The sequence below is a fragment of the Seriola aureovittata genome, chromosome 14, assembly GCF_021018895.1.
Source record: "Seriola aureovittata isolate HTS-2021-v1 ecotype China chromosome 14, ASM2101889v1, whole genome shotgun sequence".
Lineage (NCBI taxonomy): Eukaryota > Metazoa > Chordata > Actinopteri > Carangiformes > Carangidae > Seriola > Seriola aureovittata.
The window spans coordinates 11494878-11516383 of NC_079377.1; the positions used below are offsets into that span (position 1 = coordinate 11494878).

The window sequence follows — 21506 nt, forward strand, 5'->3', positions numbered from 1 at the left end:
AAAAGGAAAATAACAACTAACATTTATTTAATATATTCTGATACAATTACCTTGTACAAAACATTACAATATGTCTCATGAACTGTGTCACAAAAAGTTTTCAGGTCATTAGTATTCCACAAGACTTCTTTTAAGTGCTTCTTCCAACTCTGTAAAGAAAAAAAAAAAAAAAAAAAAAAAAAGATAATCTGTCACAGTAAGTTCGAATAAAATTGACACACAATCGTAACACAAAAAAATACTTTGTTCATATTTCATTTTATTGCTTTAGATCTATCTTTTAAAGCAAATCATGAACATTATTAAGTGCATCAATATCTTGAGTTGGTACAATTATATCCTTTTATGCTGTACCTGCTGATTCTCTCGCTTCTTCATCAATCACAGACAGAGCATGCTTCATCTCGTCATCTGAAACTTCTGTTATAGAACACACAAAAAAGGAGAAATTGGTTCATTAAAATCTGTATTATTAGATACTTAAAGACATGCAAAAATTCCCTAAAAAAAAAAAAAAGCACTGAAATGTGATGTCATATAACATTATATATTTATTTGCCTCTCTAATTTTCTATGCATACATTACACACTGGCTATGCATTATTTATTGCCGACTTTCATTTGCTTGACTCTTTGTTGTCTCGGCAGATGTTTAAAATCTTAACCTGTGTTTCGCCCTAAACATAAATAATAAATGCTAAAAATGTGATGGAAACTGATTTACCATTGTTGTCTGGTTCGATCTCCACAGCACTCAGTATGTTTACAGTGGCGGGTTCTGCTTTCACTTCTTTCTTGCAGGTCCTGGAGTTAATGCAGGGTTGCAGTGTACAGTGTTGGGAGTGATAGTGTTTATGGAAACTTGGTACACCCGCAAAACTCGCCTGGCAAGCTTCGCACTCTACATCAAACGTCTTCTCCAGATTCAAGGCTGCATGTTTTGTGTGGACGTGAGTCTTCATCTGTGCATAGGACGGCACAGATACACCACAAGGAGTACACACATACTGGCATTTCCCTTCGGCGGCCAGATTCCTCATGCACTGTGTATATGTAGCCTTCATTTCCTCTTTGCGCTTTTCTGAGCCCATGCATGGGCATGTAAGCTGACTGGTGCTTTCAGCAATGGCTGGCTGAACAACGTCAGCATCATCCATACAGTAGTAGTCCTTACTGTGAAGACTCTTGTAGTGCGCCAAGAACTCGCTTTCAGATTCCAACTGCATGCTGTCACACAGGCCGCAGAAGTGGGAGCTCTTTATCTGCCCATCGTGCTCATTCATACAGTGTCTACGCACAGTGGACACTTTAAAGAACTTCTGTGGACAATGTCCACAGATGAACCTCTGAAAGCTGTGACTGCTCACGTCGCTGCAGTGCTCATGGACGGCCGCTTCCGAGTCAAAGATGTCCTCGCACATCCTGCACATCCAAGTCTGCTCTGCTTTTGGAGGAGGTGGCTCTGCTATGTTCTGCTGGACTGTGGACTTGGACGATGAATGTCGCCGGACTTCGTGGCTGGTGGAGGGCTTGTCATCGATGACTGTGACAGCCTCCTCAGGCACTTCTTGTTCAGTGAAGTAGGTGTGACCGCTGTGAGCTTCTGACACATGCGACAGGATATCTTCATACCGGGGCATTTCCACCTTGCACTTGCGGCAGTAGAAGAGGAAGTTGGAGAGATGAGCTCCCCCATGAAAGCGACTCATATGCAGGCGGGTAATTGAAGACTCTCCCATGTGTTTCCCACACACACCACACTGATGGAAAATCTGGTTCACAGCCAGGAGATGCTTACTGGCTGCAGCCTCCTCTGAGAACTGTAGACCGCACTCGCAGTACCATGCTGTTGCTAGGTTTCTGCTAGTGCTGTCATGCAGAGTCGGGCTAAGTCTCTGCCGCTTGGCTGGAAATTTTTCACAATCGTTTTCCTTCCGGATTCTTTTCTGAAAAGATGTTTCAAGGCCATGCAGTCTTTTCCCTTGTGCCTCTTTAGCGCTCTGGCTGTGTTGAATTTCACCAAATCTGCAGTGCTGAAGAAGTGCTTTCTCCATTGCTAGGTTGACCTCCACATCATGCTGGGTCGATTCTTTGTGTCTCTCAATTTCAGCTTGGCTGAGGAAGATTTTGCAGCAGAGGGAGCACTGCCCTCGCACTTGCAGCTGTTTCATGACCTGCGCTATTGTTTTATCAGCCTTGGCCACCGCACAGCCCTGTCTGCAGTGCACACTGAAAAGAAAATAAGGAGAAAACCACAGTAAATCAGTTCCACAAAAAAGAAAAGACAAAAAAGCAAACAAAAACAATGTCTACTATATAAACATGTGACACTGCATGCCAGAATAATCTCAACAACACTTACTTAAAGTGAGCTTGAGCTGCCTGGTGTGAGATCAGTACTTTGTGACATAAAGAGCATCGGACATTGAACGCCACATCCTTGCACAAAGCAATGAGGCGATTCTTAACATATTGTGGGAGAGGAACAGGCAGTGCTCTTCCTCTGGGTTCTTTAACAAGAAGAGAAAAGTAAAAGTCACACATAATCTTGCTCATATAATACCGCCGAAGTCCTTTCTTTAAGTTTAGGAGATTTGGATATGTGAGGTTTTTAATGAAGATGTACAGAAAATAAAATTGTTCAATAAACCTTACCACTCATGGTGAGTGTCTCTGTGAAGTGGTTTTTGGCTGACATGTGCTGCAGACACTCATCTCGGAGGTTGAAGAGGAGGTAGCAGGCAGGACAGGCAAAACACACAATGCGCTGATAGGTCTGAGTGATGCTATGATTATCAGCAGCAGATGAGGACGCCTAAGGTTCAAAACTGAGTGTTACTAGAATTATTTTACTCCTATAAATCAATAGTCAGATTGACTTTCAAGAACTAATTGTTAAAACATTCACAGAGCAGAGTTTGTGTGCACAAACCTTAGTTTCGAGGTGTTTCCTCCATGCTTCTTTGGTTTGAAAATGTTGACCACAGGCAACACAGGCAAAGAGGTCAGATGGACTCCCCTTCAGATTGATAGCTGGGTCACAAGGGGAATGATCAAACCTGCACACAAGATATTTTACTTCAAAATATACCAAATTGTAAACAAGAAAATGGTTAAAAGCATTACACCCACACTGAAATGAACAGAAAATGTTTACCTTTTTAAGTGCCCATCAAGGAGGGACGCATTGTCATAAATTCGACCACAGCTAATCACTGGACACGTGTGTCTAGTTGAACTATTAATGGGGAAAGACGCAGGTCTGTGCCTTCTTCCAGAGCCAGCACCGATCATTCCGGGTTGAAGACCTAAATAAACACAAAGGTACAGTATAACCAGGTGCACAGAGTCAGTCAGCTGACACAACATATTAGCATGGTAATAGGTTGGCGTTTGCATGGCTAGATCTATTAAATCAAAATGACACTGTAATCATCCCTGTAATGAAAGTGGGTCAATGCAGCAGCCAAGATAGTATGCTGGCAAGAATATCAAACACTACATGGCAGAAAAACACATGATGTTCTGACAAATTTACAGGTGACAATGTACCTGGCATCTTTAACCACATGTCTACACAGCGCTTTGCTTCCTGATTAATTCCATTTGCAGAACTAAAAGCCAGCTCCTGTTGTCCATGAGCTCTTTGTAAGATTTGCTTCTCCTGAAAAAGAGAAATGCAGAGATGAATGACAACAGAACATACAATGTTGTTATATGGAATGAATACACTGCTGTTTATTCATCCTAGTACTACAGGCCGCACCAGTTATTTGTTTTCTGATTCTGCCCACAGGGTGGCACTGTTGTTGTCACAACTGGCCTTAATTGACCCCATAAACCAACACAACACAGACAAACACACACATTTCTACTGGGCATTTTAAGTTACATTTAGCCATTAAATGATAAAATGCAAATAACAGCTGTTTATAAGGTTGTTGAGGAGGTTTTGTCAGCACTGATGCTACAGACTGGACTGGACTTGACTAAGGATATGAAGATGATTTTTACAGAGTAGTCTATAAATTAAATATTATATTTCAAAGTTGACACTGAACAATCTACATTCTGATTCACTATAGATCTCACAGAATATATAAGGCATATTTACTTTAGTTTGTCCGTGCAGAATGCATGTGAATATTTGGATGGAAACACTAGTAGAAGTTATTTCAGTATAGATTACATAAAATTTGAAAGCTGGAACTATAGAGTATGCATTAACCGTTTTTTGGCTTTAGTATTATTTTCTGTTAAAAACATGCCCTTACAATGAGCAAAAGTCATTTTGCTTTTAAATGCAAGGGGTGAGTGAGTGAAGACAATGGCCTGATACAGACACCTCCAAAAAAAAAAATGAATAGCTTAATTACAATCTGACAGGCAACAAATGATAGCAGCTCATTTTATACTGAGGTGATCTCACCTTGAATGCTCTACATTTATCTGCTCGTTCCTTTTTCTCTAGGGCCACCTGGTGTGCTAGTCTGTCCAGTGTAGATGTAACACGTGCTTTGTGGCGGGTGATTTTATCTTCAAGCTATATTAGAAAGAGAAGGCACAACACTTTTAGAGAATTATAGACAGGTTTTCACACTATATAATAAGAAAGGTGTTCTATTCAGCCACTCACCCCTCCTGCTAATGATGAACAGCCCTCATCCTCACTATCACTCAGCAGATCAATACATTCCAATACTGGTTTGAGAGGGCCCTCCTGAAAAGATAGCATGTCATTTAGTGTTATAAAATACACCAACATTTATCAAAGAAGTCTGCGAAGCCTGTGTGCAATGTGAAAAGGGTGGTTTCTTGATGTTAACATGCCCATGAAAAACAGGAGTGATCTATGTCTGAATCATCACTGCAGTCACAAAATATAATATACAGAGCTTATTTTGTTCAGTGAGTCAAATGTGATATATTCAGGAAGTAAATTAAAAGCACATCAGTCTTGTTATCAGTCTAGATCGATATGTTATTGCACAATTAGTCCAGTCAATGTCAAGAGACAGAAAGTAAGCAAATGCAATTGATTATCTTATCCTTGGAACCTTTTGAAGGTTTTTTTTTTTTTTTTTTTTAAATTGATTAAATTTACACATGACTTACTGATACAAACTCCACGTCTTCTTCTTCCAACTCATCTTCGTCTGCTTGACCTGGAGAAGACATTTCTCTGTGGAAAAACAACTAATTAAAGTAACATCTGAAGTTGAAATCCTAATTTTGAACACAGGTGAAAAAAAGGGGGGGGGGGTGCACTTTTCAACAAAGGCCAGCCAATCAAGTACCTGAGCAATAATGCACGCCCACGACTGTAACTTTGGCATTAGACCTGTGAACTATCAGTCAGTCGAAGGTGGGAACCGTTCTTTTCAATACGACCCTCAACAGTGCAACATTAGAACCAGAAATTGCTCACTTAGACATTGGATTTAGCCAGACCTTGAGTAAACAGCACCCTCGGCTCAGCTAGCTACCCAAGTAGCGTACAGCTCTCGTATTAGATATACGTTGGTAGGATTAATAAGGTAAGGTTGCTAAAATTACAAATGTTAAACCGTTGTAAAAATACATTGGAGTGCAGTTATTACACCCGGCAACTGATCCGGGAACCTTGCATCGATGTCAGGCTTGTGCACAGTTACAAAAAAACACGACTTACTCCGGTGCTATACAAGTCGCTCCATTGAATTCAATACAACCAATGTAAAATCCAACAGGGGGGCGGCGGGGTAAATTCTTCCTCGTGTATCGCTCACATTGCTTCTCATTCATGCTGCCATAGACGGGTGGAAGCAAAATTGCAACGGTCTACAATACTCTTAAATCACGCTGTTGTTGCAATATAGCCCTCGGCCTCCGGTGGCAGCAGTGAGCGCCGCCGAGCTGCTAAAGCAACAACCCCAGGAGGAGCGAGGATAAAGTTACGCGCCATAAAGGACTGCATGGACTGCCTCGAGTTTAATAGGCATTTAGCGGCACTCCATCGAGGTAACACGTATGTTTGCTAACGTACACATACTTGACATCGACGTGAAGTATCCTAATCTGTCGCTAAGAAATTCACCTGCAATCTGATGGGTTTGTATTATAAACCGTCGTCTTTTCATCAACTTTATGAACAGCGAGATTTTGAAATCGGCGCTTTATTTTGACAGCAATCCAGAACGGTCCCAACGTCCGGACTCCGGGTAAGCTAACGTTAGCTCTCTCTCGTTTGCAGTTGCAAGGGCTTTGCACCTCTAAACTACAGTAAGTTAAACACGCCAAACTGGGACTTGGGTTAGTGTTAATTACATATGATTGAAACAAGCTGATGAATGAAGCTGAGCATCACATTACCTGCTGCTTTTTCCGCTGATTCCTCAGTTGAGAAGAGAAGCAGCTAGCTACAACATCCCAAATCAAAGTAAACGCAGCTAGTCTGGTCTGCGACGTAATGTGTCACTGAAGCGCTCCTTTTCTGCGCGGAGTGTGCCGCATGGACGGGGTTATTAGATGTTGGGACAAACTCCGCCCGTCTGTAGTTAGTTGTTCTGCTCGAAGTATGAAGCTGTGGCACGGTATCACTCTCTGAATGTTTTAATTGCCCCAGTCGGATGAATAACTAAACATACATTGTAAGTAATTGACACCATTCATTTGAGAAACGTATTAGCAGTAGCCTAGTTAACTATGTATCCATACATGTCACATATTTTAAATTATTCTGACACCATATAGTGAATGAATTTGACATATAGTTATGCTATACTGTATGTAAAATCCATGCAACAAAAATGTACTGACCGGCAATGACTGTGCACAAATGTTAAGTACATAAATGCATTGTGATTATGTGGAGATGTTGTAGTATGAACCTTTTAAAAAAAACACTAGTGCCTAAGTAATTTGCAGCATCCAGTTGAAAACCTCTGTGTTTAAATTCGTATGCACACAGGAAGAACAACACACAAAAAGAAATAACACCCCCACCCCTCCCCACCTAAAAATAAAATAAAGCAAGACTAAGCAAACATTGAAACTGCAGCCTCATGCCAGTGTGTGGTTGCTTATGAAAATGTGTGTATACAAATGATAATGGTATTTATGCAAGCTCACGGTATACATTTACATGTATTACAATAAGAATGATTATACAGTGCATCGCTTACATAAATCTAAGACATGTATAACAAAATGTTAAATAAATAAACTAATAATGTGAGCATTTCTAGCAAATAAGAACACATGTTGACATACTCAGAACTCGGCACACATGACAATTAGTTGTATTTGCAGATGCAACCCCTGGTCACTCTATTAGGTACACATACTGTATATAATCTAACTCAGTCCAATACAACATCTCTGCCACATATTCCATCCTAACAAATCTTATAGCCAGTTTTTGTTTAAACTTTCCGAGATATGTTTATTCAACTATATGTTTATTGTTGTGGTTGTTTAGTGCCGGAGGTTCCCTGGGCTGAATTATATTGAAATATGTTTCTAATATTCTTCCCCACTCATGTATGTAAATGGGGTGGGCAAAACATCAGTAACATCTCTCAGTGTAATGCTTTCCAGTGCAATACCACTGCCAACCACAACCTCAATAAAAAACATTGAATTAATATGTCTGACAGTGTCATGAAAAAGTGAACATTATTATCTATAGGTAGAATTTACGACTAACCTGTTGTATTAGATTTTGCACGTGTGTCTAAGTACTGAATGTTCTGTATATTAACATACATATCAATGTAACTGAGCATAGGTTGTCATACGGTACATGGAATACTCTGCCTCTTCTGACATGTGGGAATAACACTACTTTGTATTTAATAATGCTACATAAGTGAATACATGCTATATAAGAATAACCTTATACAGTAGCCTACATACATTCTAATGAGTCATGTATGATAACATACTGTATTCAGATTTTTTTGATCATGTAAAAAATATATTGAGCGATACAATGTTATATTGGTTTGTTGTATAACACGTGCTAACATACTATGTTTAGTACTATGTTTATCAATGGCAGCCTCTGGCTTTTTGTTTGGGTGCAGAATTACCCTTCTAAATTTGAAAATAAAACTTTTTTTCACCCATTACACTTTGCTTGTCCGAGTCTTACATCTGACTGAAGAAAAAACCTGCACATGATGTTAGTTCATCAAAAAAATTATATAATCCATGTTGGATTATGATTAGATTTGGTTTCTATTTTTCCCCCCTAATCCTGCAAGTGTCTGTGCATAGCACCTGCCTCGTTGCAGGGCCTGCCAGCACAGCATGCTACATTTTACAGGGGTAGTAAGCCTGTACAGAAAAATATACCTAGGTACTCATAATAAACTGTATCAGACACGCATTTTGTATTACCAATAATAGTGATCCAAACATAATAGTAACATTTTAGGTATACCATGGGTTGTGAATGCAAAATCTGTTCCATATAAACTATATCACTGGACTGTTGACTTTCACATACCCACGAATGTCTATGTGGATCCTTATAGGCTTGTTACTACTAGTATTACAGCATCATCCGTCTGGGCTGTCGACTCTGCAGCACATCACTGCGATGCTCAGACAGACTCTCCCTGCCCCCTGTTAGAGAAAATAAATAAATAAAACTTGCGTCTCTGCTGAGTCATGCATTGTGCCTCACAATAACGATATCAATAGTCTGGGCTGTCTACTTTGAACCTACACGCTTGACACGGTTTGCTGTGCGATGCTTCACGTATGTCGCTCAGCGTCCTTATTCTCCTCTTGAGCTTTCAGCGGTGTAACGGCAGGGGAAGGAACCAGCTGTCTGATGCTGCGGGATCTGTCCTACATCTCGTCTTATGATGATCGCTGCGGCGTTTTTGGTCCTGCTAAGGCCGTACAGTATTCAATGTGTGCTGCTATTATTGCTGCTTTTGCTCGGGACTATTGCGACTATTTTGTTTTTTTGCTGCTGGCATCGCAGGCTTCGTAATGGAAAACATCCAATAAAATCTGTGCTGTCCGGACGCTCCAAGAGCCGCGGTGAGTAGCGCAGGCCAGCCGCATCTCCTCACCCTGCCAGCTCATCTTATGTCTGGACATTTACTGTATCCTCTGTGCGTCTTCATAGTATGTTTCTCTTATTTGTTGTAGCTAGTAGCAAAAGTCTGTAGCAATTACACCTCTGCAGTTTGGGCTGATCAAACAAACACATGATTTTCCGGAAGGTTTTAAGGCAATTAAGGTTTTAGTTAAACTGGTCAGAAATGTCTTAAAGTTATAATAGGCTATATTGAACGAACGTATATCTGATATGTGACATGTCATACATTCATGGTAAATATTTGATCATAACACCCCATTCTAACATCTGTTATCTGTCCTGTAGTTGGCCTCCGAACGCACCATTTTCGATCAGAGGTAGGATGAACTTTTTACATTATGGGCTTGAGTCATTGTGATTCAATATTATCTAATAGCCAGGAGAGATGGTACTTTAAATGTGTGAAAGCTTTGTTCAGGCTGCATGATCCTTCTATGTATAATATAACGAATGCTTCACACACAAGTCTTGATTCTTTTGACTTTTATCGAAGGGCTGCGTGACTATTTTAAGGACCATGATGTGCGCAATGCGCATGTGTTATCAATAAATCATATAGGTGATTTTGCAGTTTCATACTTTAAGGTGGATGGAAACTCTTTAAATTGTGTTCTCCAAAACGCATTGCTTGAAACTCAGGTCTTAGTGAGCCGAGAGAAAGCTACTCAAATGTATGGTCCATAAACTGTATTCATCCTTCATGTTTGATGCTTGTGTGAATGCGTCCAGTAGAGCTTCAGGCGATCCGTTTCCGTTTTACGCATATTGTTTTCAAAATAAAACCTGACATTTTAAAGCTTGTAAATACATCAACTGCATAAAAACAAATTTAAACCATTATCACCACAAATTTGGCATCTTAACATTTAAAATTGTATATTATTGTATATAATGGCAAAGGTTGCTTTAGTAGGCAGCCTTTGCCAAAATAGGCTGTTTCTATAATCTATCTTCCTGGCATGGTCTGTATGGAGAGGCTTTGTCTGTAATTTCATTAAAACTAAAACTAAAGAGGGGTTGGTGAAAAGCAATTTTAGCACATAAACTCATTATTTAGTGATTATTCAGGTTCATTGCCACATTTGCATTTGATACACTGATGCGTACGGTCTTCTTTTTTCTGTCTTTTCTTTGTCTTTTCGTGACTGACTGTGGTTAAAATGTTCCTAAATCAAAAGCTTGCCGTTCCATAGCGGGTTATGTTATCTAACCACAGGACACTGAATCCCTACCAACTCAGTGCTGTAGCTGGTGGATATTCAGTATCATGTTCAAGGACACAACAGCAGGACAGTTGCTGAGACCAGTCTCCTTGATTATTACCTTCAAACTTAACGTGTAACAATAAACAGCTTCTTAAAGAAAAACACAGAGAGGGTCGAAGGAAGAGGGCGATAGTTAGAAATGTCGGAATTTACACTGAAATATTTTCCTTTCCTTCCTGTGTGGTGATTGGAATTGCTGTATCATCTTTCTCTGACTCTGAAATCTAGGTCACACAACAGATCCCCCCCTAGCTTAAGAAGCCTGGATCACATCACAATTATTATTCCTTTTATAATGAAGCTTTTAATTTCTCTTGCTAAATCTGCTGAAAGTCTTATCTGCTGTGTGCTTGACGTTTGTTCATGGTTTCCCAGGGCTTCAGGCACAGTCCACGTCACGCAAGAAGGAGCATACATGCTCGAGTGACAGAGGAAAAACCCAATCTGGTTGAGGTTCCTGAGAGTGAACCTGACTCATCAACCACTCTACGGAAACGCAAAGTGAAGAAGAGAGTCCTGCCAGAATTTTACCAGTCTGTACAAGTCACCCCCACACGCAAACCTGTAGGTACCCCCCCTTACCTGTAACCTTGATTAACACATGATGATAAAGTGATACTATTTTTTGCTTGCTCCCCTCCACAGGGACACCCTTGTGCCTTTGAAGCCGGTAAGGATTCAGTAACTTACTCAAGGACACAGGGCAAGTGTTTGACTACAGGGCTTGGACCCTGGGTGTGCTGTTGAATTATGGTCTCTTTACACTATAGGTCTTATGAAATGAAAACCGGTACCTTGTATCCGTAGGTGTATTGTTGACTTATTTATCATCATATGACAAATATGGTGGTCACGGATTTTTGCACAAAAGACAATAAGGCTCCAGAGTCGCACCTTTAACAACAGATCCCATAGATTTGGCATGAACCATTTCATACTTGTCCTGGAGGTAATCTACTTTTTCTTCAGGTAAGCCGCCAAAAAATCTTAAATGCTTCTAAGCAACTACAACTACAATACATTTAGCCGAATACAAGTTTTGTGTAATAAGAAATATTTAGTAATCACAAAATGACACCATGAATTCATACCTGATATGAAGTTCTACATTAGATTGAACCACTCTGGTCCAGTATTTTGACATTAATGTTCAATTTCTAAAGGTGTAGCAGCCTTGGTGTTAAAAAGCGGTATTGAATATGTTTCACAAACACATCCCTGAGCATTTTACTTATTCAAGAATCACAGGTTTTATAAGGTATTTACCTGAGAACCTGAACAAATTGATTTTTACTGATTTCCAGTTCCTCCATTTTAAAAGATTCCATGGGATCTATTCATTTTGCCTTGGTTTGTAGTCATCTTAGTCAGCATCTCAGCAGGTGTCCTCTCTTATCCATTCGAAGCCTGTTAACAATTTACCATGTTGGCATGAAAACATAATGTGTCTCATGTGGATCAACAGCTCAGCCCTTTGTTAACTCACCACAGCTTTAGGCCTTCAGGTTTTCATATCTGCATCTTTATGTCACCCTGTGAACCAGCTGCTCTGTTTCCGAACAAGAGCGTGCTCACCATCCTTCAATACCGTTATCAGCTTCAGATAGTGCAGTTAAAATGTAAAGTGAGGAGAGACGGGAAACCCTGGGCCAGACTGGAAATATTGACTTGAGGGGACGTGAATCAGAGAGCATAGCCATGACCCCCTCAGGTTTGCTGGGTTATCTGTATGTACTGCCGCTCGGATCCGAGAAAATGATCAAATCACAGAGTCTCTGGATGTTTCTGGGTGTGTTGAATGTCATTTATTGTATCCAGAACATTAAATATCCTACCCAACATTTATCCCTATACTAAACATCTCAAATCATGTCAAGACTTGACATGATGCTGATGCTGAACTTACTGACTGTGTTCAAAGGAACTTATTGATCTGTGCGAACATGTTGCAATGTCAAGCTTCTGTTCTGCAATACTGCAGATAACAGACACAAACAGTTTGGTTCTTTTTCTTATTGCCATTGTCAGCAAACTACACACGTCAATGTGACTAGAACCACCTATAGTAGAGAAGACTTTTCATATCACAATCTTGTCTGATGGAAATTATGTTTATATACAACTACCTGAACATAATCCAGCCAATGATTACGTTGCCACCACAACGAGGTGCATATCGATGTGTTATTGTGGTTTCTGATGCCTTTAGATCGAATATTTTGTTGCCATGGGTAAAACAAAACCAAAATGTTTAAAATATTATTGATACAATGTACAAATGAAATACTTAATGTGGCATTGAACAAAAAGCAAATCTGTGTTGGCTAATATTGTTATTGTAATAATAGAAAAGTGACTGGGGATCACAACAGGAAAAACTATTTGGAGATTTAAGGAATCGTGGGAGCTCCATGATGTGGCTGTAAATGAGCAGACTTTAATATGTAATTGAGAAGTATAAACTAGTGCAGGCCTCGATCGGCCCAGCATGCATCATTCATGATATATTTGCATGACTAAAAAATGAATCATCCAGAGTGGTTGCCATGTCTTGGTGAAACCTATATTTTGTGTTTTTTCATTGATACACAGATATAGTATAATGTCCTCATATCCCTTTTTGTTAACAGTAACAGCTCCTGAACAAAGAATATTGGGTATTAAAGAATAAAGAATTTTGTACATTCTCTAAGGGAGAGGATAAGCTGTGTATGAAGTGATGGGGGAGGGCCTCCAGTCTGTCAACTATTCTTATCCCTGTGCAGTTTGTTCCTCATAAAGAAGGGGAAAACAGACTTGGGAAATCATAACAGCCCAAACTAATAATCATTTCATAATAGTGCACATTAAATTTCCTCAAATCATGGAGATTTTTTTTCTCCCCTTTTAGTAGGAGGAATTATGAATAAGCAGAAAGCTGATAAAAAAGTGCAACGCTAAGCTGCAGTTTTATCCTGACGAAAAGTGATGCAATGATGAAAAGGCTGCTAATATTAGCAGTGTGTTGCTTTTATCAGCTCTTACAGATTCTGCACTGAATGACCCCGCACTGGAACCCGAAGCAGATTCCTCTACTGCTATTTTAAACCAGAACTTATTTGCAGACACTTTCAAGTTTATCCTGCACATTTACATTTCATGCATCCAGATTTACTATATTAAAAATATCACCCAGGCAGGATCATAGTCAGTTTTTAGGTTGCATTTCCCCTTTATCATTAAGCAAATAAGGTGTCATCATACAGGTATTTTAGCGCCCCACCCATCTCCTTCTAAGTCAGGTTGTGTTAACCTGCATTTGCTCCGTTGCTCAACCTCAGGTGTGTCAGGGTGCAGCAGGAAAGTCATTACTTCATAATTTTCCTTTTTGTGAGCAATTATGTTATTAGCAGCTCGAGTTACAACTGGAAAATGTCTGCAAAAGTTCAAGGAACAATAACAGTCAGAGATAATCCTGGATGGGTTGCATTTAATGGCGTTATTATATGTTTTTCTGGTTAAAGTAGCCTTTAACCGGGTTTATAATTAAACCCGGTTAAACCCACTTAATCCAACTGCTTTTGTTGTACACCCATGATCCACTCCATCCTCTCAGGTAATTAGCACAATGTATATGAATGCTTCCCACCCTACCCTCTGTGGTTTACACACCACCTACAGTGTAGGAGATTATAATGTGCATCTGTAGCGAAGTCCTTGCCATGAGAAACCGTGGGAGCCCTTGTCTTCCTATTACCCCCCCCACACACACACACACACACACACACATTCGCCTCGGAGGTAAATGTGTAGCCAGCCAGCACCTCTTTTTGTGCAGGATGGCGCTCTAACACCGCCGTTGCTGTTGGAGCTGCTGTTGTTGGCTACACCGGCTGTGACGCGGAGACACATGCAGTCTGCTCTCCCCATCACAGTCCAGCTCTGCCTCGACAGCACACAGCGTACCATCCCCATCAGCCCTCCGGAGATCTGACATCACCTGACATCCTTAATGCTCCGATGGCCGGAGCATCCCTCAAAGGGCGTGGCACCTTGAGAAATTAACGCACGAAATGTGTGACTGAAGAGTGGAAGCTAATAACGCACAAATAGGATTTTTTTCCCCCTTCTTCTTCTTCTTCTTCTCTTCTTCCAGCTGACAGGTCTCCATGTATACAGTGGTAAGTCTTATTGTTGACCTGGCGGGGGAGCCATTTACTGTTGATTTCACATCGCCTTTATTTGGCTCAATTTTTAATTGTTATGGATGATTGCGAGCTGGCGGCTCATGTCACGGAGCGTCCTCACACCTAACATGCGCTCACATTACGCACTTTGACCCGCAATGGTGAGAAATCATCTGATTTGCGCTTGTTATTCCTGCGCCACGTTCTCTTTCATTTTTGCCTGGGAGTGAAATCAAGACAAGCATTGTTCATTTTTTCCTCTCTCTCTCTTTATCCCCCGTTTTCTTTTGTCTCACAGAGCTCCAGTTCGGGGAACCCTTCCCTCCACTGCTCCATGTCTTCCTCGGCGGATTTCTCAGACGAGGATGATTACAGCGTTAAATCCGGGTCGGCATCGCCGGCTCCGGGGGACACTTTACCCTGGAACCTGCCCAGACACGAGCGGTCCAAGAGGAAAATCCAAGGAGGATCCGTGCTGGATCCGGCAGAGAGAGCCGTGCTCAGGATCGCAGGTGAGCGGCTGACTCCTTGTTGTTGTCCGGTTATCAGATAGTGCGGTAAAGAGAAAAACAACGCTGGAATATGCTGCAATATACGGAGAATGCATGAGCTCATAGCGACTTATTAAGCTGTATCTTTTCCTGGTAAACCCAGTGTTATTTAGGGACCTAAACACAGGGTCTGAAGTGACATGGACCTGTGGTACATGTGATGGTATTTTGGTCAGTTCTTATTCTGGATATGGTGCTTTAAAATGAACCAAAGCGGTATTGGATATGTAGTGTAATTTCAAAAGGAAACAACTGTATTTTTCTTTGAGCCAGCCTCTGTCAATGAGTAGCTTTAAAGGCCCATTTTAATGTATGATTTCATTTTTCATTTAAATTATTTATTGAGACACCCTAACCCTCACGAGGACGCATCTTAATGCCCAAAGGTCACATTTGTTCCCTATAAATTAAAAAAAAAAAAAAAAAAAAATCCTTCTCATGTGGACACTTGTTCGTTTCACTCTTTATAACAAGCTTAGAGAGCTGAAGTTTATAGCACTCGTGTAGGCTATTTAATAATGATACTCTTGGACGTTTTAAAAAAACGCCACAAACACAGAAATAAAGTCAGATCGATATAGGGAGTGTTGTGGGTGAACTTTTCAATGAAAGCTTGCAGCTTAGTGTGACAGTATGGTGACAGCTGATCTGAACCACTGGCAGCAAAGAGACTGACATCTTCTCAAACAGTAAGTCCTGTAAATGTGCCAGAGTTGTTTAAAGTCTTTGGCAGGTGGACAGCAGCGAAAAAGAAAGTGGTCCATGTCACGAGCCGGTACTGAGAAGCCTGAGTTTATTATCACACTATAAAAAGTGAACTGACCATTCAGTTTGGTTTACGCAGGTAATTTTACTCACTGGTGCGAAAATCGCGCACATGGGCGTCAGACCTGCTGAGATGTATCCTCTCGTGATAAGAGAGTAAGATATAAATCTCACTTTCGCCGTCCGGCTGATTGACTTGTTAAAAGAGGCATTTTTTTTTGCAGTGCAGCACGTCCGGCTGTCCTCCCTATCAATCCGTGAACTCCAGAGAGGAAGTGTGGCCACTATTGGACAGAACGCAGACAAGGGAGGGACTTAGGGCGTTTCCTTTAGTGCAACAACAGCGCCGATCACTCTCGAGTCCTCAGCACATACACATGCACACACACATACATACATACATACACACACACACACACATACACTCACACACGCTGTGTCCCTGTCCGCCGCTGGTGAATGTCCAGTTTGTGGAGCCCGGGTTATGGCTCAGTACGCACCGCAGGCTTATGTGCTCTCCGACGAACAGGAATACCTCCAAGCCTATGAGGATGTTTTGGAAAAATACAAAGGTAGGATCAATGGTGATTGGATAGCCAATTGCTTCAGCTTTGGGACGATGAGGAAATTGCCTGATTACTGCTTGACAGCTCGATAAATGTCAGCCTGCGCCCCTCTCTTCCTCTGGTGACCGGCTGCTCCTAGTGTCCTTATCCCCGCAGTGGAAAAGTGAGAATATTTCCTGCATGACATCACGTTTAGGCTGATTTTTAGTAGCCAAAACAAAGGCCTTATTATATGATCACATCTGATCATTAGATTATGGGATTATTTCTCTTGTTTAGCTGTGGTATGAAAATTTGTAGCTCGAAATATGCCTGGAAAAACAAGAAATCAAGCCAGACGATTACAGTGTCTGCATTGTTTACCTTCAGTCTGAAAGTCTAAACAGATAAATCAAGTCTGTTGTTTGACTTAATTGTACTTTCACAATATAAATGATGTATTTGTATAGGTTTTGGCTGATCGCCTATAGAAATACCACTGAGTGAATAGTGCTTCGCTGACCTATGTGGTGTCTCAAGGCAGACAGGACAATGACATAGCAGGGTGAGGCGTTAGCTCATATCAGTGGCTCGTGTCGTTTCATGTAGCTGCTCCTTTTAGGTCAGTCCCATTAATTAGATCAAATCCATTACACATATAGAGATCTATATTATTCAGTGTCTCTGCGACAGCGAGAGCTCGTTGACAAAATCATACACATGTACTCTGAGGCCCGAGGAGATCCAGTGGAGCTGCATTCACACTGACAGCAGAGGTTTTAACTCTTGAGTTTCCTTTTCAATCAGGCTAACAAAGTGAAACAACAGCACAATAACTAACAGACTGTGGACTATTGTATTCATGCTTGCCATGAGCTTTTTCTCTCAGCTGTTTTTCTCTCTGCTTTCTCTGAAGCATTGTAGCCAGCAGGGCCAGTCAGCTGTGGTATACGGCTTAAACGCCCTGACTGGACTCTTAATGGGATCATATGATGTAGCATCATTAGGAATCTGTATCTGTTTTCTTCAGGCAGAGGAGCTTTGACACACAATGAGCTTACTTAGTTTTCCTGTTTTCTCATATCACTAACTACCACTCGGATTAGTTTTTACATGTTAAGTATTGATTCTTGGGAGATATTTGACTCCCCGCCAGCTGGTGCATGAACAATGAACGTATCAAAGAGGGGTAAGGTATTCTTTTGTATTTTTAAAAAAATAATTTTAGCAACAAATTTCCACATTTTCTGGAGTGTTATCGTCTTGCAGTAATTCTAATGTAGTTTCAATCCAACCAATTTATTATGCTGACTGTTTCTTAAGTAAAATTGGCTGAATTAAGTGTCTTTTTGGCTTATCAATAGCATTCTGCACAGATTTGTCTTTTTTTGGCTACAGAGCCTTCCTGGTAGAAAGTTGAGTTTAGCAGATGGGCTAATCATTGGCAGGAAAAAAAGTTCCAGCTTAGAGAGCTGAAGCAGAAAGTCTTCAACACTATCAACATTTATTTACCAGGGTTCAGCTAAGGAGAGAGGGAGCTATAGCTGAGACTATAGCTGGGTTATAAACATGAAGAATTCATAATTTCTTTGTAAGGTAGTGGGCTCCATGCTTGTACCTGATAATGCTGGAGAGTGGTGAGTGAGATAACGACAATTGATAAAAATGAATATTAGCAAAGCTTTAGAAAGTTAGATCTTAGCTTACGAAAGTTAGGTATACAACACCATAGCACAGTGTACAGTATGTCAGCATATATAACAGGATGATTAGGCCTAAATATGTATCCTTACATCAGAGCCAAATACCTTCTACCTTCTTAAAATGATCTAGTTCCCAATCAATCCCAATCTTCCCATAAAACATTTGCTTTCATAAAACATTTATTTGCTTAATATGTCTATAGAGTGCTGGCTAAGTGCAGGAAAAATCCTTGTTTTTAATTTTTAAAAGTTTTATTTGCAGTTGACAGAATTAGCCAGAGCCCCCAAGCTTCTCTTCATGTGATGCTAAGCTTATCAAAGAGAGACATTTTCATCGCCAAGTCATCATCAGTAACCAAACAAACAAACCAGTAAACAGAGCAGCAAGAGGGCCAGCTATAAAGTAGGGAACAGTTTTTTCTTTGTTTCTCCAAATCAAGATATAGGATCGGATCCTTTTCATATTGGACAGTGGAAGTTCAGGCAAACACATTGTAATTTATTGTTAGTACGTGCACTGGTGACTTTGTGTTTACGTGGGTGGTTGTCATTGGTGGTTTGGCTTGGTTCCAGAGTCATCAAACACCTCTGAGATAATGTCAGCTGTCAGTTTCTAGAGAAAACTGTACAAAACTGTAGTCTTCACTGTGGTGAGTGAGTGCCATGTGGCGCGACACATGCACTTGTTGACCTCCAGTGTGACCCTTAGTGAACTTAACCATTAGAAATAAATTGGCAAATTTTCAAGATCAAGGAAAAACCATATGAAGAGCTGAACTGTGAGTTTCGGATGTTTCTTGAGCTTAAGCACAATTGCCATTGACTGGGTCCATGCATGTAGTTCCTATTGCTCCAACCTTAAGAATGTCACACTAATTAGGTATTAGAGTTAATTATACACTTTGCGATGGAATTGCTTTAGGCCAGGATGAAATTCAATGCAGGCTTTACAAAAGACTGTTAACTTGAGGAATGAGTTAAAGACATGGTTTCCTGGACACACACAACAGTTAAATACACTGGGTAGTGGCTGTTGTTGGATTGCACTGTTCTAGCAGAGCCTGCTTGGTCGGTCCTCAACATGATGGGAGCGAGTTTCCCAGCAGATGATCATCCTCTGACATCAGGGAAGATTTAATGGATTAGACATTTGGTGGTTCAGTCAGCTCTTCTTGCAGTTGGTTCATTTTGTTTTTAAGGTGCCATATGGAGTCAATAGTTTGAGTAGATGGAAGGAAAGTATATTTCTAGAGGTGGACCCAAAATGAGCAGGTTTTGCTTATTGAGTGAACTGAAAGTCTTGCAGAAAATATGCAGAAAATTCTATTTTTTTTAATTTTTTTTTCAATTTGGTGACTTGCTTTGTGACTTTTGTGCATGAACACCATTTTTTTTTTATTTGTGGCCAAATATATTTTTGTCTTAATAAACATTACTAGAAGACAATGTTTAAATTTACATTTATTAATTTATTATTAATTCATTGATCTATTATTTATCAAACATCCATTAAGCTCATTTCCCAAGTTTGAAAAAACGATCTTTTGTGCAAGGCTTTAGATTACAGACATATACAGTATATTGTATTGACTGTTACAGATTTAATTCCTTTCAGTAGACGCCCATATACACTACCAGTCTGTAGGATGGCTGCTTTGTAAGTTATGTGTTATATGAGGGTGTGGTCTCTCACTGGCTGTCTGACATTTCTGTCTGTGAATCACTGCAGTCTGCCTCATGATTTAATCTCTCATTACAAGTAGGACTTCTGTAGAAACAATAAGAAATACCTTATTATTATTCAAATCACCCTCATATACCCTTATATTATACTCATATTATCCTGTGTTGTCAAACAGTGATGAGTGAGAGAGCATTGTGTTTTTTGCAAGTCACTGCCTTTGTCCATCCTCCTGGGCCGTGCCCAGCCCAACCCCTCTGCTCTATGTCGACAGCCCACTCATCACATTCAAATGGCCCAGTGGCCCACACATGCAGCAGGCTGCTTCTATGGAGACTGTCTGCTGCCATACAAAAGACACTTTGTTTTTTAGGGCGAGCAGCATCCAAGTTCCACAGACTTGTTCATGTGTCAAGCTGATGATGGTGTCACTCCTTTTTTGGCGTTTCATTGAGGCTTAAACGTCAAGGAGCCTCACTTTGAAGGTGGTCTCTTTCCACCTAATTCAACCTACGACTTAATGTTCCGTACTGCATATTGCACGTGCACAGCTGGCCATTGTAGCACTAACCACTAACCTGTATTGTTCACAAACAACAGGATCATGCTTCATAGGTTTAAGTTAAACCCTGTTTTTCAGATTGGTAGAAAGGGAGAATACATATTATTTCAAGTATGTACACTTTATATCTGCCAACCAATAATTTTCTAACGACATCAAATGAAACAATTACTTCCACTTAAAGCAAGATTTAATTTTGATTTAAATTTTTTTTCCATTCTAGAAGATTATCAGGAAAAAAATATGGCACTTGGACATGATGTATTTGATAGCAAAAATGTGCGCAAATATGATTTAGATAGTATAATCACTAGGCTGTCTAATTATAGTGTATGGTGTGTTCTAGGGTAATTTCTCAGCTACTACGGCCAGAATTCAAAGTGCTAAGTTCTAATAGCTAATTAAGTGCATCAGATCTTTGGATCAGTTTCCAGCACAAGCTCAACTTTCTGCTCCATAACCTCACAATAACATCGAGCAGAGGCTGATTTGAAGCAATGAAAACAGCTGCCCATGGTTTCATTTTACAGGCTTCACTAATATGTGTTCTCAGATCAGAATGCAAGTTATCTGCAGTCAGAAACCCAATGTCGGGGCATTTGCCGTCATTGTCCATCAGTTTGTCAAGCTTTTTCCGTGGAAAAACAAAATGTTAAAAAATATGAACCATTAACAGTAAATACGCACTACGCTAGAAGTACTTAAGATAAAACATAATATTGTTCTTGTTGCCATGCTCCTCACTGATCTGATCAATAGACTTCATTTAAAATGGGCCGTGTAATCCAAACCAGGGCTCGCAGAAAGCTTCTTACTGCTCCATCAGTCTTTCTCAGAAATCTATTTTGTTTTTGTTTTTTTCTTCAATCATATATTATTCCTGCATTACTCATTTATAGATAGGTAGCACATGCATTGCCCCTTTGGAATACATTTGATTAATATTATCAACATATGTTTAGGAAGTTAAATGAAATATAACTTCAGTGCAGTCACATTCAATTGCATCATGTCTGTGCCAGAGCGTGATGCCTGTTCTCTGTTATATTTCTAAATGTTGTATTTATATGCTGTCATGGTGATGGGAAGACCAGCGTGGCCGAACCTCATTCCACAGCTTTGCTTAGCTCCACTTACATGAGATCATCTTTTGAGTCTCTGTCCCACCCCT

The 21506-nt window shown here is 40.3% G+C and overlaps 2 protein-coding genes across 24 annotated transcripts in view; one reads left to right on the plus strand and one right to left on the minus strand.

The window, feature by feature from the left end:
* Positions 1 to 10: 10 nt before the first annotated feature.
* On the minus strand, positions 11 to 8280 carry znf451 (zinc finger protein 451). Of its 2 annotated transcripts, none has more exons than XM_056394914.1 (12): positions 6352 to 8280; positions 5116 to 5182; positions 4637 to 4720; positions 4430 to 4543; positions 3553 to 3664; positions 3158 to 3308; positions 2933 to 3059; positions 2656 to 2815; positions 2363 to 2510; positions 725 to 2229; positions 355 to 420; positions 11 to 149 (listed from the first exon to the last, which is right to left on the minus strand). In XM_056394914.1, exons 2-12 carry the CDS (start codon positions 5176 to 5178, stop codon positions 109 to 111), a joined length of 2571 nt encoding a protein of 856 aa, XP_056250889.1. In that variant the 5' UTR covers positions 5179 to 5182; positions 6352 to 8280; the 3' UTR covers positions 11 to 108. The 2 variants fall into 2 exon arrangements, with proteins under 2 accessions (XP_056250889.1, XP_056250888.1); XM_056394913.1 differs by lacking the exon at positions 6352 to 8280 and adding an exon at positions 5672 to 5844.
* A 349-nt stretch (positions 8281 to 8629) lies between these two features.
* Positions 8630 to 21506, plus strand: part of dst (dystonin) — a 100962-nt gene continuing 88085 nt past the window's right edge. For 9 of the 22 annotated variants that reach the window (XM_056394915.1, XM_056394921.1, XM_056394917.1 and 6 more), the window contains exons 1-4: positions 8634 to 9036; positions 9383 to 9414; positions 10738 to 10926; positions 14827 to 15040. In XM_056394915.1, coding sequence (XP_056250890.1) covers positions 8853 to 9036; positions 9383 to 9414; positions 10738 to 10926; positions 14827 to 15040 — 619 coding nt within the window. In that variant the 5' untranslated portion in view covers positions 8634 to 8852. Of the gene's footprint in view, positions 9037 to 9382; positions 9415 to 10737; positions 10927 to 14163; positions 14523 to 14583; positions 14690 to 14826; positions 15041 to 15082; positions 16417 to 21506 lie in introns of those variants that run through there. The other 13 variants (XM_056394927.1, XM_056394938.1, XM_056394934.1 and 10 more) reach the window with 7 other exon arrangements.